General features: G+C 41.3%; 2 protein-coding genes across 3 annotated transcripts in view; both read right to left on the bottom strand.

Annotated features, from left to right (window-relative positions):
- Positions 1–26,283, bottom strand: part of cacna2d3a (calcium channel, voltage-dependent, alpha 2/delta subunit 3a) — a 487,702-nt gene that overhangs the window by 172,425 nt on the left and 288,994 nt on the right. The window contains exon 12 of the mRNA XM_052094087.1: positions 4,031–4,109. Within this exon, the coding sequence (XP_051950047.1) occupies positions 4,031–4,109 (79 nt within the window). The remainder of the gene's footprint in view (positions 1–4,030; positions 4,110–26,283) is intronic.
- LOC127620838 (uncharacterized) lies at positions 18,037–22,724 on the bottom strand. 2 transcript variants are annotated; one of them, XR_007967816.1, is made up of 6 exons: positions 22,046–22,724; positions 21,860–21,920; positions 20,806–21,113; positions 20,426–20,682; positions 19,913–20,056; positions 18,037–18,944 (listed from the first exon to the last, which is right to left on the bottom strand). XR_007967816.1 is itself a non-coding variant. In XM_052094101.1 (5 exons), the coding sequence occupies exons 1-5, from the start codon at positions 22,270–22,272 to the stop codon at positions 19,986–19,988; spliced, it is 924 nt and encodes a 307-aa protein (XP_051950061.1). In that variant the 5' UTR covers positions 22,273–22,724; the 3' UTR covers positions 19,787–19,985. The 2 variants fall into 2 exon arrangements, 1 of the variants encoding a protein (XP_051950061.1); XM_052094101.1 differs by lacking the exon at positions 18,037–18,944 and having other exon boundaries at positions 19,787–20,056.

Here is a 26,283-nt window from a genome sequence, read left to right as displayed (position 1 = left end):
CCTGTTCCCCTCCTGGGATCTCTCAGTGGTCCTCACGGGCATTCAGAGACCCCCCTTCGAGCCGCTAAAATCAGTTGGACTCAAGGCCCTCTCTCTAAAAACTGCCCTGCTGATTGCGCTCACCTACGTCAAGAGGGTCGGGGACCTGCAAGCGTTCTCTGTTAGCGACACTTGCCTGGAGTTCGGTCCGGCAGACACCCATGTTATCCTAAGAGCGCGACCGGGCTACGTGCCCAAGGTTCCTACCACGCCCTTCAGAGACCAGGTAGTGAACCTGCAAGCGCTGCCCTGGGAGGATGCAGACCCAGCCCCTTCGTTGCTGTGTCCGGTACGTGCTTTGTGTACCTACTTGGACCGCACGCAGAGCTTTAGACGTTCTGAGCAGCTCTTTGTCTGCTTTGGTGGACAGCAAAAAGGGAACGATGTCTCCAAACAGAGGCTCTCCCACTGGGTAGTGGATGCTATTTAATTTGCCTATCACACCCAGGCAGTGCCCCCCGCAGATCCGAGCACACTCAACAAGGAGTGTTGCATCCTCGTGGGCACTGGCTAGGGGCACCTCCCTGGCAGACATATGTAGAGCAGCGGGTCGGGCAACACCTAATATCTTTTCAAGATTTTACTATCTCAGTGTTGAGTCAGTATCGTCCCGTGTCTTCTCAGGTCCGAGCCTGTAGAACTTGGTAACACTCTGATGAACTGACCGGGTGGATCGCTTGCACCTAGTACCCTTTCCCTAAAACTGTAAAACTGTGCACTTTCTCTCCCAGGAGATTCCATATATTCGGATCCCTGGACGACTCCTCCCTAGCCTTATGGGTCCGCAATTCGGCAGAGGAATTCACTGACACAATCCACTATGGGTACTCAATCTACCTGTACTGAAATAGGTGCTCCACAGGTTCGGACTCCTGTGTGGACTCCTCCTGTGTGTATTTTCTGCGGTACGTTTCCCTTGCGAGTGGACCCGCGTCTCCCTTAGGCAGTACCAGCTGCCCTCCAGTCACCGTACTGTAGCAACTCTCCCCTCCTTGAGGCTGGATCTAACACCGCACCATTTTTTCCACATGTGACATGAGGGGCCCATGTGATGTATCTCGCCATTTTACCTCCCCGTTCCTGGGCAGGTGTCTTTTCCCCCTGAAAGAATAGGAAACTGGGTAAGACCTCCTTCTCACGATGCGTGTAAGGGCCCCAGCCGCTTTGGCTCTATGCGGGAAACCTAGAGAGAAAAGAGGCCTGGCTAAGCTCGGCCCGTTCCCAGATTGGCAAACGTCACCTTGTTCCCCATTTTAGGGTAACCATGCTTAGGGTAACCAAAAGGGTTCCGAAATCTTTTTATTGGGCATTGGGGAAGGGTACGTGCAGTCTGACACAACTTGTCACCTTTGCACGTAAATATACCTGCCCGCTCTTGTGTCAGCAGTACACATACACGGCTCAGCGCATGGCGTGATTTGAATTGGACACCTAGTGTCGCTTCTTCGACACAACGTCGAAGTGAGCGACAGACGGGGAACGTCTAGGTTACGGATGTAACCTCCATTCCCTGATGGAGGGAACGAGATTTTGTGTCCTCTCGGCCACGTCGCTGAGCCGAGCCACTGTAGTGGCCAGACCATTTCCGGCTCCTCAGAAAATTCCTGAATTTAACTCGACGTATTTGCCCGCTGTGTGGTTTCAGAAAAGCGCTATATAAATGTAACGTTTGTTCATTCATTAATTCATTCATTCAATTAAATAAGTATGTACTCTGTATGTGCCTCTCACTACAACGTGAGTGCTCTGTTTGCTGTCATATGCTACAAACAGTGCACGCAATTCTCATGATGGTGTTTTCCATGATGAGTCAATGCGGAGCTTTAAAAGGAATATGCAGCCGGAGTTGCCAGAACACTGTCTCCTCTCCACACATTTTAAGTGCACAGCTCATGCAAACTATAAATTTATCTCATGAAATTGCAGCTTTTGCGGCTAAATAATTTGTGCGCTGAATGTTTATGGAATGACATTCGCACGTGCAAGCACAAGTACATAAGTGTGGTATCGGACCCTATTCTGATACCAGTATGGGTATTTGTACATCCCTAGTTATATACTATATTATCTGTAACATATGATTTAAAAGCACACAAAAAACATCACAAACGTTTTTGTAGGAATTCTACTCAGGAATACAGTACCCATTACTTGAGCCAATGGACCACTATGATGTCAGATGGGGATGGCCGGACCCATTTGAACATGACACCGGCAAACAGAGGCCCTTTGTGTGTTTGTGTGTGTGTATACGCCTTGGAAGATGGAGGTACGCCAAGCAAATGTTTTTTGTTCTTTCTTTTGAATACGTTTGCTTGCCATCAGTATTGTTGTGTTATTTTAGATACAGATGCAGGTGTAGATGCGGAGGGTTCAGTATGCCAGATTGCAACCAGTGAAGGTAATCACAGATGTAATCACAGATGTTTGTATAGTGAGTAGAATTATATAAATATTTTAATTAAAATGAAATCACTTAAATTGACTGGAAGTCTCTTTTTTTAATAATGTCATGTAGTTGGTAACTGTGGGTCAGCGTAATGTAAGTGCTTGGGAATGATGTTAGTGTGTTTGCTTTTGTGCTGTTTTTAAGTGTTAATTATGTCCTTATTTTATTTATTTATTTTTCTTAAATTGAGTTGATCGCTGCTCCTCTTGTGCTGTTTTTTTTCTAGCTAGCCAGTCCCTGTATGTGTGCGCTGTATGCCTCCAGTGTGGTATAAGTTCATGTTTGCTTTGAACATGACTGTTAACAGGACAGTCTTTTAGCTTTGCATGTGTGTCATTTCCCAGCTCTGTGTTGCTAGCCAATTACATTTTCCCTAGCCTCCCATGCATGTGCGCAGCTAAGGTATTAGGGGGCTTATGTTCGCTGTGGGATTTATTTTGCTTTATTTGGGGGTTTGCATTTGCGGCTGCATTTTTGTGCTTAATTTTTTTGCTTTGCTGTGTGATATCCCCCCCTATTTAATTTTCTGTGTATAATTTCACCTGTTTAATTTTCCCTCTTTCAAAAGAGATCCGTGTAGGTAAGCTGTGGTATGCTGTGCTGTGGAGTTATTGGCTAGCTTTTAATATCCTTAAGGGTGTGGAAAGGGTGTGTTGATCAAAACGAATTGCTTTTATACCATTAAGTTTTGTTTATTAATACATATATTCAGATTTGCATATATATTGATTGTTTGCATTCATTTATATGAATAGTGTAGTTTTTTTTATAATGTTGTTCATCGTTCGTTGATTAGCCCATGGCTCAAGTCCATTAAATGAGGCTCCCTTTCACTCCTAATTGAGAAATGTTGGCCTAGTGTTACATAAGAAAAACATAATGTATGAAAATGTATCATCTGATTGAAGTCTGGAAGTCTGTCTCAAATGCACACACCTATAACTCATGCACCCTCATGGCCTTGTTTACTAGAGCCCCATCGGTTTGCACTTGCTTATGTCACCAAAGTCTGGACTCGGAAGAGGACTACAAGGGTACCGTTTGGGACAGGGTCAAGATATATCCCCATTTCCCACTCATAATTACGACTTGGGGGGTGTTCATGTTTATCTTCCAAGAAAACTTGTATGATAATTCTGATAACATGTGAAGGCAGCATGAGACACAACGGCAATATTCTGTCAGAGTAAATCCGCTCACTGACAGACAATGCACTCTCTCTCACCAGAAACTCACTCATAACAAAAAAGATGTGTGATTTTAAATAAATGTGTAATGTTCCAGGGATTAATCAATATCTCTCATTACTCTGGTTTATAATGTCACAACCTCAAGCAAAGTGATACAAACAGTAAAGCATTCCAGTACAGTATTGACTCCTTTTTCAGCACTTTTGGAATGCCTTTGTCCAATCAGATTAGAGGACCAAAACTAACTGTTGTATAATTTTCACTATACATGTGTGCAGATCAGAATTTATTCAAAGTTCATTAATAGTTTAATTAGTTAGAGCATTAGGAACAGGAACTGAGTAAGTCTGACCTTTGTTAGCGCAGGCCATCCATTTCAGGTTATCAGCAAAGGAAGACTCCCGACCTATCAGGTAAGGGAATATCCGCACCTGCAGAGAGAAAAGCTCAGGTTAACTGTCATTCATATTTAATGGTTCTAGATATCACTAATGAATGTTCAATCAACAGCTAATAATCTTTTATAGATTTAAAATAATGATGGCCAGACAAACCGTAAGAACAATTTACAGCAGACTACAGTAAACTAAAATTTTATTTAGTTAACAATATCGAATAATACCCAATGTTTCTGTCGGCAATATTACGCATGGCAATTTTTTATTTTTGTCATAAAATGCTGTATTTTACAAATGCATTGGCATATTGAGACGAAACTTGGTATGTGTCAAGGGCAATTTCACACTGTAAGGGGGTTAGATGGGCAAGGAGGAGGCGAGAACCGGCTTGTCAATATAAATAATAATTTAATGAAAACTTTAACCAAAAGCACTAACATAAACACACACATGACGGACATGCCCGTAATTCTCTCTCTCTCGAACCGTCGTCACCGGCCGCCTTTATCCCTCGCGTGCCCCATCAGGCCGATTAGGCCCACCGTCCCCCTCCGCTCCACAGACACATGTATGTGAAGGTATCTGAGAAGTTTAGGGCCAGTGCCACCTAGTGGTGAAAAATATAAATTCTTATAAAAATGCTAGATTTGTGTTTAAAAATTATAAACTTTTGATTAAATTGGCATATTGTCATGAGACTGAGAACAATTATATAAATTTTGCAATGGTTGGCCATAGTTCCTGTCCGCTATTTTGAATTTCATTGAAAACCTCCTTTGAAATTTTCAAACTACCCAAATTTGGGTCAGATCATCTTCAGGCCATTCTAGCAAAAGATTATTAAAAGCTTTTCGATAGACAAAACATTCTTATGTAACATATCATTTAATTTGATGGCAAGATGCTAAATAATATCTAAGGCTGTATCCCAGCAATTGAAATTAAACTTTGCATGTCATTGCTACCATGCCCTGGCAACACCATAAAAATATGTTGACAGCACCATCTATTGGTCAAAATGAAGAAGCAGTTTTACATATTTTTTAAATATGATATATTATTCTATATATTATAAAATATATGTTTCTATTTATGGCTTTTAAACCAACTATATTAATACACATCTGGTGTTCATTTCTGGCAATCAAATATTATTACCATTGTTGCCATTAGTGTGCTTCACCCTGTAATTGTTGCTTGCATTTATATTTTATATGCATTACTTATTTAATTATACTACAATAAATAAATGGTAGTCATTTTTTATTTGTGAGTAAAAACGGTTAACTTCAAGTTATCTTTGCATTGACACACATAACATATCAGAATTCTATAAATAAGATTAATGTGTCAAGAGAATGTAGTTATACTGTAGAAGTTAGTATTAGCACACACATACACGTGTCTACACTATTAATAACAACACTATCACATTAAAAACCCTTTAACTATCATTCACACACAGATACATATACATGGGTAAATTACTTTGAGTGTGTTTAACTTCCTGTGTAGATCATTAATCCAGTCCAGAAGTATTCACTATGCTTAATTAATGGTTGCCATTGAGCTGAAACACACACAGGCCCTATCCCAAATGGCACACTTGATGTGGATTTGCAGTCTCGTGGCCTTCATTTGTGCATTCCCACGAAGTCCACAAGACTGTAGTGTGTCCCATTTGACATTTTAGTGCTCAGAATGGTGCTGACGAGTGCCCAATTTGCACCCTCAACGTGCCCTTTGGATGAGCCTGCATCAGTGCGAGCTTCACAGTAGATTATTACCCAACAGACCACGGTGCTGATCCTCTTGATCGATCACAGTGGACAGGGGTTTCTGTTCCAGAGAAAAAACATGGCGGTAAAGCGTGTGTGAAATGTCCACAGAGGTGAGCCAAAAGTGAGTGGTAATGTGAGTTGTTTTTAATTGTAAATAATGTAATACAGAGAAGAGGAATGCACATTTTAGTCAATCCCCAAATCCCAACTCTAATCCTAAAAATATAATGGGGTAATAATATATTCAGAAACGGAAAATGAAACTTCGGAATCACGCTCGTCACTGATTGCTACGTGAACACAATGTACTTCCTGATTTCATTGCATGTTTGATGGGACATGTCTGATGGGACATGGCGTTTGTTGGGGCTGATATCAGGGTAATGAAACATTCTGTAGCAACAATCAGACTTCCCATTGAAATATTGTCCAGTCAGAATCCACATATTGCAGGGCTCGGTGACCCAAACAATTATAAAAAAAAAAAGGAGAGACCTTAAGCATTAGATCTGGTGGCACATCTCCTTACCACAGTCTAAGAGAGGTGATGGGGCAGAATAACCTAGCAATGTAAATGAAAGACCATCTTCTTAGGAACAGCATTCCCTAACATTCCATAGACTCTGGTCTGGGACAAAAATATTTTGAATTGGAGTCCATCGCTGTTCCTTCGAAGCCTGATGAGAGTTGGGATGGTATAGGCATGGAGCATGCAGAAGCTGAACCACTGGGAAACACAGAGCTCATTGAATTGGTTTGCGATATGAGGGTGTATTCCCATGGAATGAGGCAACTGGAACATGTAGGAACCAGACAGATTATTTGAATAACTTTTAAGAAATCTGTATATAGACTGGTTCTAGTTTCAGATACTGCTCCTTTTAGGTGTAGGCATCTTGGTGAAAAGCTGCAAAGAATGCAAAGATCAGTTGCCTTTGTTGTTAGTTTAACAAGCTGTGAGGAGGAACATGTAATTTTTTCTTCTGTATCAATTAATGAATTAACCCCCCCCCCACCCAAAATACCAAGGTAGGACATAGACCATGGTGGGAAATTACAAAACATGTTTATTAACATGAAATAATAGAAAATACAGTAACTAAACTGTCTTTATAAATGAAAAAAGTAACCAAACATTTCTTCCTCCTCAAGAAGTTGAACAAATTTCCATGATTGCAATGTTGTGACTGGATTTTTTTAGGTAATTTGGAGAAAGTCAGCGTGGTGTTCTTAAGCTGTAACAGCAAAGGTGTTACTGCTTTCACAGCCTTGCTGGCCTAAAGCTTGCTGAGCCACAGGCCATCACCAACCACCTACATAAAACTACGCAGTTTAACAAAATAATGCAGTGCAGCTAAGACCCTCTGAAAGTGTGGTTTCACAACCTGCAGCAATTCAATGATCTTGGTCTGTGGAATCCATAATTTTCTTATGATGTCGTCATCAGATAGAGTGTCAAGTGGGGAGAAATTTGTCCTTATGTGGGCATTTATATACACTACCTGACTTCTGTGTCAAGTTATGTGCTCAAACTGTTGGATTCTTTGTAAAGCTGCCATTGTTGAGCATTTGATACACACATAGATACTGTATTTATTAGGAGAGTCATCGACACACCTGTTATTGAGGCACCTGAGAAATGGATAGAAACACCTTGGTGGCTAATAATCATCTAAATTAACTTGCTAAATGTGAGAATTTCATCAATGATTTGTTACAGTAATAGATCACAGCTTAATTTGATTATAAAATTATTGTATTCATCTGTTAATGGGTTTTTGTTTTTAAAAATAGGCTGCTTTCATGCTGTTTTTTCATAGTTTTCATACCGTGGCATAAAAATTAGAAGGCCTCTTTAGAATTGTTTGAGGATTTAAATAAACAATGTGTTTTGTGTCATGTTTGTCTTTGTAATGCAGTTCAATGGAAAGGAGGAGGCGAGAACCGGCTTGACGATATAAATAATAGTTTTAATGATAAACTTAAAACAAAAGACAAAACACACTCGACGGACATGCCCGTAAACGATCTCTCTCTCCCGCACCACCATCCGCAATCGGCCTTTATCCCTCTCGGAGGCTTAATGAGCCTGATAAGGGACCGGGTGTGTATAATCAAGACCCGGCCCCACCCTCCGCCCTGTCACATTCCTCCCTCGTTCTCTCAGGCAGGAGAGCCCCCGGCATGACGTATACCCCCCCCTTTCCCTGGGCGCCGTCTGCCGGTAGGTCATCCCCGTCGACCTGGATGAGGGAGGGTACAAGGGGAGGGAAACAGAAATAATGAAATGGGGAGGGGGGTGTACTTCATGTAACAGTGTAGTACCCCCCCAAAAACCACTGTAGAATTTAAACGAGAGCGAAAAGGGCAGTGAGATAGAGAAAGAGATGAAAACATACTTGCCGGTTCTCTGATACACTGTCGCATGGTCCTCGATCACTGCTCCACCCTCTCAGGCGGACGACAGCCGCTCCTCCCCGGGCGGACCGAAGTCAGACCCACGACCCCTGGCGGAAAGAACACCCCTCCGCATTCAAGGCGACTCCTTGGGACACTCCTCCGCCCCTGGCGGTCAGGGAGTCACTTCCGTCCTCCCCTTGCGGACGGCGGTCTTCTGTCGACCCCTCCGCGTTTCTGGGGGATGGCAGGGCACTCCTCTGCACGATGGAGCCATTCCCCTGGCAGTGGCTCCATCGCTCCAGGCGGTCGGGGAGTCCAGTCCCAACTCGCCTCGCGGATGGCAGCGGTGCTCCCCCGGGTGGGCAGCAGTGTCGAGGATTACGCGAGGGATCTAATGAGAGATTTAATGGAAAGGAGGAGGCGAGAACCGGCTTGACGATATAAATAATAGTTTTAATGATAAACTTAAAAAAAATGTCCGTAAACGATCTCTCTCTCCCGCACCACCATCCGCAATCAGCCTTTATCCCTCTCGAAGGCTTAATTAGCCTGATAAGGGACCGGGTGTGTATAATCACGACCCGGCCCCGCCCTCCGCCCTGTCACATTCTTATATTATCATGGCAATTATCTTGTGTATTGAGAAAATCTATACATAGTAAACTTTTGCTGAGTGGATACAATGACAACCGGGGCGGAGAGGTGCGGCGACCTTGGTGTGCACACATGTTTAAATTTGTACATTTGTACAGAGATGATTTCACCTCTAAAGAACTAAATTGTACCACAAAATGACCAAAACAATTACTAAAACAGCAATTGCGAGAGGTGTGGCCAATGAGGTGGTCAGGCTTCGGTCCATGGTGGCCACAGCCACCCCTGATCACCCCTTAGCTCCGCCACTGTTTTTGATAAGTGTGCATTTACAGTATGTGCTCAAGTGCAATAATGTGATGTAAGAGGGAAACCCCACTATTGCTGCAAGAGGTTGGGATGAAAACAAACACACCAGCAACAAAGGGGCAAGTGAAAATAAAGCGAAACAACGGAGAACACAAAATAAGAGAAGTAGTCATCAGCCATGTTCGTTATTTACAGCAGCGTTGCAGGGAAATAACGTTGCTATAGAGCTGCTTACAGACCAAACTGCTTGTATACTATTGTAAAGAGGCACCACACCCCACGGCGTGAAGACTGAAAAATCCCACCTCATTGTTGCCCTTCCACATCTGTCCCATTCTCTCCCCTCTCCTCCTCATCCATTCCCTTTCAGCCCAGAATCACCTCAAACTCACCTAAGATCTGTATGTAACAAAAGACCATATCTGATGTATAGCAAATGCTTCCTGAGGCACCACACCCCACTGAGCGAAGACTGAATAATCACACCTCATTGTTGCCCTTCCACATCTGTCCCATTCTCTCCCCTCTCTTCCATTCCCTTTCAGCCCAGAATCACCTCAAACTCACCTAAGATCTGTATGTAACAAACAGACCATATCTGATGTATACAAATAATGTAACTTGTGTAACATGTTTGGTATCATTTAAAATGTCTCGATGCGTCTGGTATAGTGTTTTGTCCCCAGGTTTATAAAACTTAATGACAACAAAGTTGTAAGGTCTATGCCAAATACTGAATAATTCTGGAGGTCTATCCTCCTCCTTGAAGGTTTAACACCAGGAAGTCAAGAACCCATTCACTCCCAAATTCTCATTGTTCAAAGGATAATACCATTTGGTACACAATGTGTATTCTGTCTGGATATTTAAGGTAGGCTGGCCCAGAGCTCGAGTAATCTGCAAGCCAGATCACAATAAACTGATTTCTGAAAGTTATTACATCTAGTAATGTCATTAACGACAGCTCCACATTGTTGAACCAACATGGTTCGAATGATGGATGTGCAACCTATTTACTAGGTTTTTGGGAAACAGTAGTGACAAGCTAGTTAGTATCTTTTTTTTTTTGGAATACTTTATTTTCAGTTTTTCAGTTTACAAAAACAACAAACAAAAACAGTAAAATTAAAATAAAAAAAAAAATTAAAATAAAAAACAACAACCCCCCTCCCCAAAAAGGTGCTCCAATATTCTACAGTAGATATGTAATGTAACAATGTCTTCGAGGTCAATCACACTCTAATATCACATTATCCACATAATCTAGATAGGGTTGCCAGATTTTAATAAAAGTATTGTATCCCTTTCTAATGCTATATGTAATTTTTTCTAATGGCACACATCTATTCATTTCTAAATACCACCTAGTTCTAGATAGAGGAGAATCAGACTTCCATGAGACAGCAATGCATTTTCTAGCCACTGCCAGAGCTATCTCCAGAAAATGTTTCTGAAACCTGTTTAATATTTTATCAATTTTCATGAAGTTTCCCAGCAAACAAAACTCTGGGTCAACCGGTAATGAAATTTGTGTAATCTTAGTCAAGACACTACAAAAGTCAATCCAGAAATCTCGTACCTTTACAAACGACCAAGTACAATGTAGGAAGGTGCCCACCTCTATCGTACAGCGGAAGCATGCATCAGATAGCTCAGGTTTGAACTTATGAATCTTCTCCGGAGTTAAATACAACTGATGGAGGAAATTATAGTGGATAAGTCTATACCATGCATTAATAGTGGCAGATAAACTGTCTTTACACAACTCTGACCAAAGTTGGTCTTCAATTGTGGTATTTAATCTGATTCCCACTTCCCCTTAGACCTATACAAACCAGGTTTAGGACATTCTGATATCAGCAAAGAGTACACTTTAGAAATAAGCTTACATTGTCCACTTTCTTGCATCAATTTCTCCATTTCCGTGAGCATGGGCAGAGTCATGCTGTTGTTCAAAGTGCTCCTCAAAAAAGATCGCAATTGAAGGTAACAAAAAAAAGTATTGCTGGGCAGGTTATATTTCCTCCTTAATTGTTCAAAGGACATGAAAAGTCCATCCTCATAACAATCCTCCAAAGTATGAATTCCACTGTGATGCCACGCCTCCAGGATCTTGTTATTTACCGTCATCGGGATAAGCTGGTTTTGTTTTAAAGGTGACTTGGCGACAGTCTTATCTCCTTGCCGATGGTCTTATGTACATCATACCAAAGTTTAATAAGGTGTAACAGAATTGGGTTATCAGTTTTCCTTGATAAAGTTTGGTGGTTGTATTTGTACACAAATTCACTAAAGGAGTTATCCTTCAAGGAGTGAAATGCAATATGAACCCAGGATGGAATTGTGTCTTTCTCAGACATAGACCAAAGAAATCTCATTTGGGCAGCAAAATAATATTTTCTAAAATTGGGTAATTGTAGACCCCCTGACTGATAGTTCCAAGTTAATTTCTCCAAAGATATCCTTGGTACTTTGTTGCTCCAAATGAACTGTCTTACATTTTTATTAAGAGTTTTGAAAAAGTTTTGGGGTAATGGAATAGGTAATGATTGGAAAAGATGCTGCAATCTTGGTAGAATGTTCATTTTAATGCAATTAATTCTCCCGATCAAGGTGATGGGGAGACTAATCCATCTGCGTAGATCTTCCTCAATTTTTTTAAGTAGTGGACAATAATTCAATCTATAAAGATTTATCCACAACTATACCAAGATATTTTATTCCAGTTGGGGCCCATTTGAATGCGGATGCATCTTGATACGCATGATAATTAAATGTTGTTAAGGGGAATATTTCACTTTTATCATAATTTACTTTGTATCCTGAAACAATACTATAGGTGTCTAATAAATCCTGTAATCGAGTGAGAGAGTGAGAAGGGTCTGTTAAATATAAAAGAACATCATCAGCTAATAAATTAATTTTATGGGTTGTCTGTCCGACCTTGAAGCCCTTTATATCAGGGTCCCTTCTAATTGCTTCCGCCAAAGGTTCAATGGCTAAGGCAAACAGACTCGGAGACAGCGGGCATCCCTGTCTACTGGATCTATGTAATGAAAATGGGGATGACATTTGTCCATTAGTAGTAATCTTTGCCTTGGGGTTATAATATAGGGTTCTCACCCAGTTAATAAATGTATGTCCAAAACCAAATTGAGCTAATACCTTAAATAAGTAGGGCCATTCCAGCCTATCAAAGGCTTTTTCGGCGTCTAAAGCCACAGCCACTGTGTGGTCCGGCCTTGATTTTGCTAAATGAATTATATTGAAGAACCTACTTAAGTTATTGGCAGATAGTCGTTTTTGGATAAAGCCGCTCTGATCTGGATTAATTCTTTTTGGTAATACTAGGCTAAGCCTGTTTGCTAACACTTTAGAGATCAATTTATAATCTGAGTTCAGTAATGAAATAGGCCTGTAAGAGGCACATTTTAGTGGATCTTTATCTTTTTTTAATATAACTGTGATTATAGCAGTTGTGGATGATTCGGGAAGTCTATGCGTCTTAGATGAAAGGTTTATTACATCCATAATTAGCGAGGTGAGTAAATCTTTAAATTCCTTATAGAATTCAGGTGGGAAGCCATCCTCTCCTGGGGATTTATTAGACTGAAGTGAATTGAGGGCTTTTATTATTTCTGCCTGTGTGAAGGGGAGGTCCAAATTTTTTTTATCTTCGCTAATTTTTTGTAATTCGATTCTAGATAGAAAATTGTCTATATGGGTAAAATCTTTAGGTAGCTCTGATTTGTACAAATTTGAATAAAAGTGTTTAAATGTATCATTAATTTCTGTTGGAGTATATGAGATAGAGCCTGTTTCAGTTTGAATAGCATTACTACTTCTAGTGTTTTCCTCTGTCTTCAGTTGCCAGGATAATATTTTATGTGCTTTCTCTCCCAATTCATAATACCTGTCTAGTTCTTAAAATGGCTCTTTCAATTTTGTAAGTGTCTAATGTATTGTATTGGAGTTTTTTCTGAACTAAGGATTGATATATGTCAGAAGAACCATTTCTTTGATAATCTTTTTCTAGGAATAAGATTTCTTTTTCTAATTTGTCAATATCTTCTGTATATTGCTTTTTCAGGCCTTTTGTATAGGAGATTATTTGCCCTCTCAGATAGGCTTTCAGCGTGTCCCATAAGATAAAGCTATCGGGGGAGGAAGCACAGTTTGTTTCACAAAACAGCTTAATCTGGTCTCTTATGAATGTGCAAAAGTCAGTTCTTTGTAGGAGAGTGGGATTAAGGCTCCAACCAATATGGTGTTTTAGGTTTATCTGGAAACAAGATGGACAAAGTCAGTGGCGAATGATCCGATAACGTTCTGGGTAAATAATCAGAGTCTAATACTCCATGGAATAATTGGACGGATAATAGAAATAAATCAATTCTAGTATGGGATTTACGAGGGCATGAATAAAAGGAATAATCCCGGGTCTGAGGGTGCATCCGCCTCCAAATGTCCATTAAATTTAGATCTTTCATATATGTTTGAGTGGTCTTGGCTGCTTTTGAATTTGAAATGGTCTTTGTCGATTTGTCCATTATAGGATCTAAGCAAAAGTTAAAGTCCCCTCCTATAAGTATATTTTGTTGCCCCCCCGCAGCCTTTAGAAACATATTTTGCATGAACAATTCATCATCATGATTCGGTGCATATAAATTTAGGAGTGACCATTGTTCTGAGAATATTCTACAATTACCAAAACATATCGTCCTGAGGGGTCAATATCAGTATCAAGTATTTCCAAAGGTGTATTTTTATTTATTAAGATGGCTACTCCTCTGGCTCTTGAATTGAATGAGGATGACACTACTTGCCCCACCCATTCTCTCTTTAATTTTTTGTGTTCCTGCGCAGTGAGGTGAGTTTCTTGTAGGAAAACTAAATCTAATTTTAACTTTTTAAGATATGCCAAAACCCTTTTCCTTTTAATCGGCCCATTCAATCCTTTAACATTAAAACTGACAAATTTCAATACTCTATCCACTAAGTTCCTTCTTATTTATGAGTTTCATTCGACCTCTCACAATATTACCATAAGCAGAGTATATGTAAGCTTGTAAGTAACAAATAAATGGAGCACCCAAACAAAAAAGAAAATTACCCCAAAAACCACATAAAGAACCTCCTAGTGCCATCTCCAAAAAGTGTGGCACACTTCCCTTCCTCTAGAAAGGTCTTGTATCCGTGAACAACTATTCTAACTTAAATCTAAGGTCTTCTGCACCCCAGGGGCTCTCCGCTATATAATATAAAGTATTATATGAAACACTCTAACATAGAACTGACTGCAATAAGATAACCACTCAGACAGGTGAACAATATCGTACAATTGTGGCGTCTTACAGTTTGCACAATGTCTGAAATTGAGAAGGTGCGTCAGGCCATTTGTTCACACTTCTCTTCCACTTTCAAGTGTACTCTCTCACAAACACTGCTGCTTCTCTTGGCATTTTAAATGTTTTCTTTTTCCCATCTGAGAGCATTACCCTCAAGGTAGCGGGATAAAGTAAAGCAAACTGGATACCTTTGGTCTTCATCTCTTTCTTTACCCGATCATATTCCTTTCGGCGCTTCACCAAATTGGCACTCAGATCAGGAAAAAACATCACCGGTGAGTTCTCATACACTATGAGACCGTTGCCTTCCCTGGACAATTTTGCTGCCGTACAGAGTATCTTCTCCCGGTCCTGATATTTCAGCAGACGTATCAACACAGCCCTCGGCCTTTCCTACGCGGATGGTCTTGGCGCGGGCGTCCGATGTGCTCGCTCTATTATTAGGGGCTCGGGAAAGTGCTCTTGACCCAATACAGTCGGAAGCCAATTAGCGAAAAAGGTGACCGGGTCACTCCCCTCACACCCTTCACGCACGTTAAGAACGCGGATATTGTTACGTCTGCTGTAGTTCTCAAGTGACTCAATTTTCTCCATCAAATATTCATTGTCCTTAGTCAACTTGATCACCTGCGAATCCAGCTCAGTGACATGATCCTCCGCTGCTCCCATGCGATCTTCCGCTTCAGTGACGCGGGATGTCAGATTATCAAGCATAGACTTTAAACCCGATATGGATTCGTTAATCTCTGCCGTTTTGGTATCCAATTTATTGGAAAGGGCTAGGTTCCCATTTCGTATCTCTTGAAGTATCAGAGCGTTGTCCCCGGTAGGATGTGCTTGTCCGTGCGCCATTTTGCTAATGCTATCTTCTTGTTGCTGGTCTTCCTTTCCATACGATGAAGTATGTACACTCGTCGAGTTAGTTTGTTTATTTCTAGATCTCAGATCCATTACTCGGCATATAATACATAATAAAAGAGTAGTTTTTCTTTTTGAAGTGTTAAGAGTGTTTTTAAGAATAACATTTCGGAGAGCATCCAGGATTGCGTACTTCTAGCTCAGCTGCATCACGTCGCCTCCTAGTTAGTATCTTTAATGATGCATCGTCCTTTGGTTGTTAAGCAGTGATTTACGTTGTTGTATGGGAAACACACCCCTGCACGGGGATAGGCTCCTCGCCCCCTGCCTCCTATCTCCAGAAGGATCTGACCGTTTGAGTAACAATCTCATCGGACTGCCAGACAGAGCTTACACCAAAAGCGAAAATATATTCTGTGATTCACTATCATTTCAACAAATGTCATATCAACTTTACCAAGTCTGTGGGTCTTTCTGATAAAACAAGCACACAGACACTATCATACAATTTACTTTCCCACCTGTGATGACAAATTCCAAAGAGTGAATGAATGAGAAGTGACTTTCTCACCGATTGGTTCCCTCTTAACATAGTTCTCTTCTCTCCCACTACCCCCTCTCCTCCACTCCATTCTCTTTAGACCCAAATCACTTAGAATTCCCACTTGTGATGACAAATCCCAAAGAGTGAATGAATGAGAAGTGCCTTTCTCGCCGGTTGGTTCCCTCTTATCATATTTCTATTCTCTCCCACTACCCCCTCTCCTCCACTCCATTCTCTTTAGACCCAAATCACTTAGAACGTATAAAAATATAATGTTTTTGTGAATGCAAGGGATTTTAATATTCATGTTTAGTATCATTTAAAAGGTCTCAGTGTGACTGGTACTATACCTAGTCTCAATCCCACAGCAACAGACTTGCTCATTGTTATTTAGAGATATTATGGCTCTGTTATGGGTGTGTCTTAAATGTAAATTACTCCCTCCTGGGTCACTGAATCAGTTAATTCCCAAATTCCTTTTCTTTACCATTTACATTGAAGCCAGAAATCCCCATAGTGCCAAAACTGTGTACTTTGCTTAAGTGATGTATGCATCTGTTACTTTTAAGATTCATCTTTGAGCATTGGATGTTTTGTATTGATTATTTCTAAATTGATTATGTAATTGCCATGATACATATTTACCTGACTAATAAATTGTTAAACTTGGTTTTGTTCTGATTCATTTTGAAATTCTTCTCCTTTAGTAGATTATGTTAAATCCTAGTTGCCGCAAACCTGCTATCAGAGTTAGTACACACTAACGGCCCAGGGTTAACAGATCATTGGGCAAGTTTCTAGAGCCTTAGGTTTCTGACTAACTATTTGGCATTAACTAAGTGTACCTAGACTGTAGGGACTTTAATATACAGTCAGGTGCATAAATATTGGGACATCGACACAATTCTAATCTTTTTGGCTCTATACACCACCACAATGGATTTGAAATGAAACGAACAAGATGTGCTTTAACTGCAGACTTTCAGCTTTAATTTGAGGGTATTTACATCCAAATCGGGTGAACAGTGTATGAATTACAACAGCTTGTATATGTGCCTCACACTTTTTAAGGGACCAAAAGTAATGGGACAATTGGCTGCTCAGTCATGGCCAGGTGTGTGTTATTCCCTCATTATCCCATTTACAAGGAGCAGATAAAAGGTCCAGAGTTCATTTCAAGTGTGCTATTTGCATTTAGAATCTGTTGCTGTCAACTCTCAATATGAGGTCCAAAGAGCTGTCACTATCAGTGAAGCAAGCCATCATTAGGCTGAAAAATCAAAACAAACCCATCAGAGAGATAGCAAAAACATTAGGTGTGGCCAAATCAACTGTTTGGAACATTCTTAAAAAGAAAGAATGCACCGGTGAGCTCAGCAACACCAAAAGACCCAGAAGACCACGGAAAACAACTGTGGTGGATGACCGAAGAATTATTTCCCTGGTGAAGAAAACACCCTTCACAACAGTTGGCCAGATCAAGAACACTCTCCAGGAGGTAGGTGTATGTGTGTCAAAGTCAACAATCAAGAGAAGACTTCACCAGAGTGAATACAGAGGGTTCACCACAAGATGTAAACCATTGGTGAGCCTCAAAAACAGGAAGGCCAGATTAGAGTTTGCCAAACAACATCTAAAAAAGCCTTCACAGTTCTGGAACAACATCCTATGGACAGATGAGACAAAGATCAACTTGTACCAGAGTGATGGGAAGAGAAGAGTATGGAGAAGGAAAGGAACTGCTCATGATCCAAAGCATACCACCTCGTCAGTGAAGCAGGGTGGTGGTAGTGTCATGGCGTGGGCATGTATGGCTGCCAATGGAACTGGTTCTCTTGTATTTATTGATGATGTGACTGCTGACTTTTGTCAGCAGGATGAATTCTGAAGTGTTTCGGGCAATATTATCTGCTCATATTCAGCCAAATGCATCAGAACTCATTGGACGGCGCTTCACAGTACAGATGGAAAATGACCCGAAGCATACTGCGAAAGCAACCAAAGAGTTTTTTTAAGGGAAAGAAGTGGAATGTTATGCAATGGCCAAGTCAATCACCTGACCTGAATCCGATTGAGCATGCATTTCACTTGCTGAAGACATAACTGAAGGGAAAATGCCCCAAGAACAAGCAGGAACTGAAGACAGTTGCAGTAGCAGGGTATATGCAGGAATCTTGAAGTTAATTTGAATACCTTTTCAAGACTTTTTCAAGAACTTCTCAATATTTTTTAATACCTCACCGCCACTTCAAGCTGTAACCATTTACATCAGTGATACTTTTAACTTAACAGTTTTAGTTTGTGATAAAGACTATAGACCGCTCTGATACAAAAAAAATAATCAAATAGGCTGGGATAGTAAATCAAAGTTTATTAAAAAACAAAACAAAACTTGATTTTGTTCCCAGCAGCTTCTCAGTTTGGACTAATTCATTCCGTTTTTCTTTACTACGTCTTCTGAGGATGTTGTACTTCGTGATCAGTTGTGCCATTAATGTCCCAGATTTGCCCTCTGCCTGCTCGGCTAACTTATCAGCATCTGTTTGGAGGGAGTCGCACACCTCTGTCAGAACCGTTCGTTTCCTTTTCAGGTCTTCTATCTCCTCTTGCACTGCTTTTCTTTTGAGGTCCTGTGTGGAACTCTGTTTCTTCTTCCGTTCATCTTCCAGGTAACTCCTGTACCTTGACCTTGCACAGGCTACTGAAGCCATGAGCTCCTTTGTGAGAGGTACCTTCAAAACACCCCCAAAGACACTGATCTTTTCACATATCAGCCTCAAAGCTTCCATCGACTTTTGAAGGATGTTGCATGTTTCAACCTCCTTGTTGATGGAAAACCCTCTTTCCACCATGGCTTGTCCGTGGGACAGAAGTAGAAGGCTCTGAGAAAACTTATATAGCTCTGGATAAGACTTGCTGAGGGCTGAATGCAGGAAGAGATCAAGTCGCTCCTTCAGTGGCTGGAAGGAGGAGAATCTCTCATCTCTCGCCTCAAGAGAGCGAAAGCTCTGGAACTGTTGTATGATTACATCACCTGGAATAAGAGAAAAAAAAATTACAAATAGGTAAAATATAATTCAAGTCATTTATTAATCTTTCATTGGACAAATACACAGCACAGCGTCTGTACATATAAAAAGGTAAGCAGTGTACTGTAGATATCTTCTGTGTTGAAAAAAATCTTAAGACACTTTCACACTAACACAACAGTAACTTCTTCTCTGAGTTTTTCCTACCAGCAGAGACGCCAACTTCTTGTCCTGCAGCATTGTTTGTACTACAGTCTTAATCTTTGTGAGGGACCCTTCTGCATCGCTGTGCATGCTTCTGGGGTCCAGACATCCAATGGCCCTGACCACTGGAATTTTCAGGGGACTTTTCACCTGCACTTTCTGAACAATCTTAACCAGGCCCTGCATGCACTCTTTCCTAAAGGTGAGAACTAAAAGCTCACCTCCCCTGCTTCCTGGCTTGCTCTGAAGTGCCTGACAAATAAGCAACATAGACTATAAACATAGAATGTAAATGATGAAGAAGGTAAACTTAATCGTCTAAAAATAAGTTTCTCCATGTCGGCAATAATAATAATAATAATAACTAGATAGGTACATTTCCTGAAGAAAATGTGAGTGGTGCTTGCCGTGGCAAAACTCGTCAAATAGCATTTTATATCTTGAAAAGAACAAAAATTATGGTCATAAATAAATCAACCCAGAAGTCTGTATGATTTTCTGGTTCAGAAATATGTGATTTGTTGCTAGGGTAAGCCCATGTGGTTGCTATGCAGTTAGCAAGGTAGTCCTGAGTGAAATAAGTCAACCCGGAAGTCTGTACTATTTTCTGGTGCAGAGATATGTGATTTGTTAGTGATGCTTTGCAAGCACCACTAATAATAATAATAATACAAACAGCAGAATAAAATGTAAAAATTTTACTAGTTGCATTGGTGTACAGAGAACAAAAATCCATCCCTGAAAAGAAAATAGTCAATATCAAAATTACCTTGATGGCAGATTCAGCACCCAGTCCTATGTCAACATTCTTGTAGGATACCCTATTCACTTCATCAGCAACGTCAATTTTGGTCACCCTCAGAGAAGTGGCATCTTGCAGGAGCTCTTGCTTTACAACCCGCCGCAGGAGACTCTTAAAAGGATATAAGTAATCAGTGACAGGACCATCCTACTAGCCTACCATTAAACAGATCATTCTTTTTACTGCTTCTTTCTAATCATGAAAAATGTTGGTTTAAAATATGTGTTATGAATTTATGTATTAATATTATATTGTATTATTGTGAACAAGAGGAACAAATAAAATGAAAGGAAATAATTGGTGTGTGTATGTGTTTGTTGGCATCCAGGTTTTATCTCAAGTGGGTTTTATCTCAAGTGAGTTCTATGTAACAATCTATGTAAAACTGCACACATTGCATTGATTTTACAGAGTTGTGGACCACCACACATCCACGGGTAGATTTAGGCCCTATTGTAATGATTAACTTTAGCAGCTCACTCAAATCTTTGGCAAAGAAGGGCAGAACTGGCTCATCAGTTTGATAGTTGGTCAGGAAGAGGCTAAAGGTCCTGGATATTGCCAGGAAGAACTGGAGCTTGGCAATCATGAGGGGATCCGCTTGTGCTGCCTCAATGGTGTCGTAAGAGGCAGTACTGGGGTTTGGAAGCTTCTTCTGCTTAACAGCATCTACGTACATCATGACCATTGGCCACACTTGAACTGCCCTCTCTGCCACGGGGACATTTTCAATCCACCTATGCAAAAATGGACAAAGTCAGCTCACTCCAATTTCATTTCACTTTATTGTTGCAAAATAAAAACAGACATTTTGGGCCAAATCCTTTTGCAATGTGTATGGCAAACAACTCTCAACCCACCTGTGGCCACAGAATGGTAGCGGAAAGGAGGTGGACCCAGTCAAAACAGTAAAATCTTCCCTCCTAGCTGGAACATTATGAAAGAGGTAGTGGAGTGCTCGAAGGAGCTTGTCCATCTGCCACATGGTAAAGCCTGCCTTCAGTGCATTGTGGAGGGTGTGAAGCCCACAGCTTCCAACATTAACCAGATGAGCACCATACAGCTCAGCATGCTCAGTCTGGAGGAGGTCTGCAAGCTTCAAGTTGACATTTGGGCCGTCCATACTGATGGAGAGAAGCTGCCTCATATTCAGTTTTGCAACACATTCCTGAGAATAAACACAACAGCAAGTATATTAATGGCAATATTCCTTTTTATGTTTATTTTTGAATAAACTGGCATTCAGTAAGGTATTAGCCTGATTTTCACTCATATTATATGTAAAATGGTTATAAGAAACAATGTTTTTGGTGTGCAAATTCCTGGAGCAAAAAATACAATATTAGCACACCAATATGTTTTTATAAGTGAAACAAACAAGTGGTACTAACAAACATGAGTGAATGTTCTTCACTGTACATCCAGGTAATGTGCTCCAATTACTTCCAAGCCATTCAAGCTAAACTGAACTGCTAGTCTGGTCAACCAACTTCACTCTTCACTCTGAACCAACTTCAGACAATTTGCTAGTCAAAGAACCCACAGCAACCACACACACGCATAATCAAATACATGTACGTACGCACGCACGCACGCACACACACACACACACACACACACACACACACACACACACACACACACACGTGCATGCAAGCACGCAAACACACACAAATCTCAGATCTACACAACAGTAACCTTTATCACACCACTGTGTGTGTCACATTTATACATGTTTATACTTTCTGACAGACAACCAACCTCTTTATCATCCATGGCTCATCCTCCCCAACCCCATCAACCTGTTTTTAGTCACTTGCCACATCCCAGTCTCATCTATTAATCTACACTTTAGCCACACGATTGTCCATAAGTATCAAAATTTGAAGATGAAATGTTAGTAAGTTAACTTACTTTGATGTGATGCAACAGGTCGACAGCTTTTCCGTGTCCCAAGAATTGAGAGCCAAGGTACCTAGCCAGAACAGATCTTTATTAATATGACACTCCTCAAAACACACACATAACAGGTTGAAAATGAAATAAATAAAAATATAGTATATAGAGTATATATAATATATAGTACTAAGCAGGAGGTACCTAGATTGGACACGGTCATCTTCCCAGAATCGAATGTGGACATCAAGCTGTTTTGTTTTTGTTGACTGGTTGAGCGACTCGTCAAACATTAACACAAACTGGCCAGCCTTGTTGATGGTGTTGATGAGCTCCTGCTTGAAGTGTGGTGCTAACCCGAATCGTATGATGTATCCAGTTTTGTCCTTGCCACAAGTGAACGACTTTGCTATATCCGAATCTGGAAACATAGCCTTGAAAACTTCAGCCAAGTTTTCGTTTGAGTTCAGTGAATGGTGTTTCTCCGCTGTGTGGAGACACCACAACACCTCAGCACGCAGTTGCTGTGCCGCCCAGAGCCACTCTGATGTCGGCTGCAGAAGATGAGGAAGCAGAGACAGCCCGGGTCATAGCTGTAGCTTCAGGTGTGACTGCCGGTGGTGTAACGACGTTGGCACTAGGTTGTGGTGGTGCAACGCGATTACCACAGAAGCTAGCGATGGAGAGCTGCCGCTCTCGGCGGCTAGCAGCGGCTTTGTGGCTAGCACAACACACGTGGGACTTTAACGAGTTAATGCCCATTGACACAATACTTATTTTTTCCTTGCATAATGTACAATATGCCTCCCTGACATTCCCCTCGACTGGCTGCAGCCACTCTTTGAAGTCCGGCATTTCCATCCAGGACGCTGCAAATTTGCACTTCCCCATTCTGTTCATGAGTTCACCAACCTTCTCTTAAAACATTTCGGTGCGTTGTAATACGCACTGGGAACGCTCAGAGCGTACATTGTGCTTTTGAACTTCCGCCCGCCTGCCCGCTCTGGTGCTCTCAGAGGCAATTTACGAACACACCCACAATAGCCTAGTTTTTTATGTACCTGTTCGTTTTTTTTATAAAAATGACTAAATTCACACACTTTTACGATGTTTTTGGGACTCAAACTGTTGGACAGCTAATTCAGAAAAAATACTTTCAAAATGTAAGACTTTATAAAGCCGTGATAAGAATTTTTAATACTTTTTAAGGGTCTTAATTTTCCCAAAATTGATTTATCACCTTTTAATACTTTTCAAGACACCGCGGATACCCTGAGTAGAGGCCTGGCAGAGCATCACCAGGGATGAAACCCAGCGTCTGGTGATGTCTATGCGTTCCAGATTTCAGGCTGTAATTGACTGCAAAGGATTTACAACCAAGTATTAAAAAGTGAAAATTTGATTTATGATTGTTAATCTGTCCCATTACTTTTGGTCCCTTAAAAAGTGGGAGGCACATATACAAACTGCTGTAATTCCTACACCGTTCACCTGATCTGGATGTAAATACCCTCAAATTAAAGCTGAAAGTCTGCAGTTAAAGCACATCTTGTTCGTTTCATTTCAAATCCATTGTGGTGGTGTATAGAGCCAAAAAGATTTGAATTGTGTCAATGTATGGACCTGACTGTAATAAGTATTTAGAACAATGTAATGTTGAATGACCCATCTAAACTGTGTTAATCATTACCTCTAATTACTCTAACATTGCAGCACATAAATGGCATCACCTGTTACGTTTCTCAGCACCGTTAAGGATGGACCAATCAAAGTTGTTAGTGATATCCGCATTGAGATGTTTTTACAAATAATTTTTCTGGGGATCACATGGATGGATTTCCATTTGTATCTTAGGTCCAATCCTTGAAATTAATATATTTAAACAAGCATACTTTGTGTTTCCTGTCTAAGTAAAAAACACCTGAGTTTTGCATATGGCCCTATAACACGGTTTGTGGTTGTGAGGAAGGAGGAAGCAGGAGTCAGCAAAACAATTCCACGTGGGATTTATTTACAACAAACAAAGATCAGTTTTTAACGTACAGTAAATTACATCAAATACCGCTTTCCAGCGATGTCTTCAAAACACATTAACATGCAGAAACACAGAACATGCATGCCAGTCTCTCTCTTCGTGCCTCTGATGTTTACTCCTTTATAGCTCTCCCCAGCATGTCTGCAACGAGATGTGTGTGGTCAGAACTGAGTGTGAAGGCTCAGCCCAACAGATAGTATTGGATGGATAGAATGGCCCATTTGATAGCCAGACATTCCTTCTCAATTGTGCTGTACTTAGTCTCTCTCAGTGATCGATTGTGACTAATGTACATCACCGGCTGCTGCTCCTCCACCACCTGTGAGAGCACCACTGCAAAGTGCAGCTTTCACCTCTGTAAACACCTGTTGACACTGCTCTGTCCACTGAACCGGGTCTAGAGCTCCATTTCTAGTGAGATTGGTCAGCGGACTGATGACATCCCAATAATTAAGTACAAATATTCTATAGTAGCCAGCCAGGCCCAGGAATTGTCTCACCTCCTTTTGGGTCTTGTGTCTTGGGCAGGTCGCACTCGCTGTGGTCTTATCAATTTGAGGACACACCTACCCATAACTCAAGTGGACCCCAGATACCGTATCTACACCCATCCAATTGCACGCTTTTTGGGGTGTGCCGTCAGTCCCGCTCATCACAGCAACCTCAGAACAGCCCTCAGATGCTGCATGTGCATCGTTACTGTATATAATGATGTCATCCAGATAGGCAGGCATTCCTTCTCAATGGTGCTGTACTTAGCATAAGGCACTGAAACGTAGCCGGGGCCCCGAACAAACCAATTAGAAGTGTCATGAATTGCTTTAAGCCAAACGGTGATAAGGCTGTTTTTTTTCAAGGGGATCTGCCAATAATCCTTTGTCAAATCCAGTGTCAAGTAAAAGTGAGCTGTGTCCAACCGATCGGGCAACTCATCAATACTGGGCTTTGGGTATGTATCAAATGTAGACACCACACTGATTTTCCTATAAACCACACAGAACCACACTGACCCGTCGCTTTTAGGGACTAGAACAACTGGGGTGGACCAATCACTGTGGGATTCTTCTATTACTCCCATATCGAGCATTGAATCTAATTCTTCCCAAACTACTTATTTCTTGTGCTTGGGAAGTAAGTAGGGACAACTACGTACCACTACCCTGGAAGTAGTCTCGATGTGGTGCTGTATGAGGTTTGTATGACCAGGCAGAGATGAGAACACATCTACAAATTATTTTTGCAACTTGGCAACCTCGGTCACTTGAGATGGTGAGAGGTGATCCCCACAAGTGTCTGGGGTTACATGATTGGCTTTTAAAGTGTAAATTAATAATAATTGCTTTACTTCAGTGCTCAGAAAAGACAGAACAACAGAGAATATTCAAAGGGCAATCTATCTTCACTGCAGGTTATTGTTTGTTTTGTTTACAGTTTTTTTATTTTTTTTGTCTTGGATGTTGTCTGCCTTATTGTATATGACAGACAAACGCTTTTGGACATTGGTTCTGCAATTACACACGGAAAACCGGACTTCAAATTCCTCAATGCCGACCCGCTGTTTACAAACACACCAGCGGAGCCCTTTGTCTGGGCTGCCCGGCCGCGGAAACGCAGAAGGAAAAGGGGAAAAAGAGCCGGCATACTCATCAGAGTAAGACGTCGCGCAAATCGACCCCCTCTACCCAGTATGCTACTGGGAAATGTTCAGTCTCTGGACAACAAGCTCTGCGAGCTGAGAGTGCGGATCTCTTTTCAACGAGAGATGAAGGATTGCTGCGTTATCTGCCTTACAGAAACCTGGATGTCTGTGGAGATTCCAGACTCGGCCATCGAACCCGCAGGGTTCTCCATGAACCGAGCGGACCGAGCGAAAGACCTCTCAGGTAAAAGCAGATGTGGTGGTGTATGTTTTATGATCAACAAATCATGGTGTGATCAGAGGAACGTACATTTTATCAAGTCTTTCTGCTCTCCTGATCTGGAATATCTCATGCTTCTGTGTCGACCATTCTGGCTACCAAGAGAATTCAAAGCGGTCATTATCACAGCTGTGTACATCCCCCCACAAGCCGACACAGACCAGGCACTGTATGGGAGCATAAGTGAGCAGGAAACCGTGCACCCTGAGGCCGCGTTCATTGTTAATGGGGACTTTAACAAAGCCAATTTTAAAACAATCGCACCAAAATACCACCAACACATGAGCTTCAACACACAAGGGGACAGGGTTTTGGATCATTGCATTCTCCTTTCCGTGATGGATACAAATCCCTCACTCGTCCACCATTTGGCAAATCAGACCACTCTTCCGTTCTGCTTCTGCCCGCTTACAGGCAGAACCTGAAACAGGAAGCACCCACCCTCAGAACGATCCAGTGCTGGTCGGACCAATCAGACTCTATGCTAC

The sequence above is a fragment of the Xyrauchen texanus genome, chromosome 27 (genome assembly GCF_025860055.1).
Source record: "Xyrauchen texanus isolate HMW12.3.18 chromosome 27, RBS_HiC_50CHRs, whole genome shotgun sequence".
NCBI lineage: Eukaryota > Metazoa > Chordata > Actinopteri > Cypriniformes > Catostomidae > Xyrauchen > Xyrauchen texanus.
Note: the sequence above shows the minus strand (reverse complement) of the source record. Positions and strands in the feature narration are given on the sequence as shown.

Excerpts from the sequence above, each read along its gene's own strand:
- LOC127620838 (XM_052094101.1), bottom strand. The coding sequence starts at position 22,272 with ATGTTTCCAGATTCGGATATAGCAAAGTCGTTCACTTGTGGCAAGGAC. Across the intron at positions 21,114-21,859 it reads ACCTGTTGCATCACATCAAA|GAATGTGTTGCAAAACTGAA; the intron begins GTAAGTTAACTT and ends GTTTATTCTCAG. Across the intron at positions 20,057-20,425 it reads CTTCTTTGCCAAAGATTTGA|AGTCTCCTGCGGCGGGTTGT; the intron begins GTGAGCTGCTAA and ends TATCCTTTTAAG.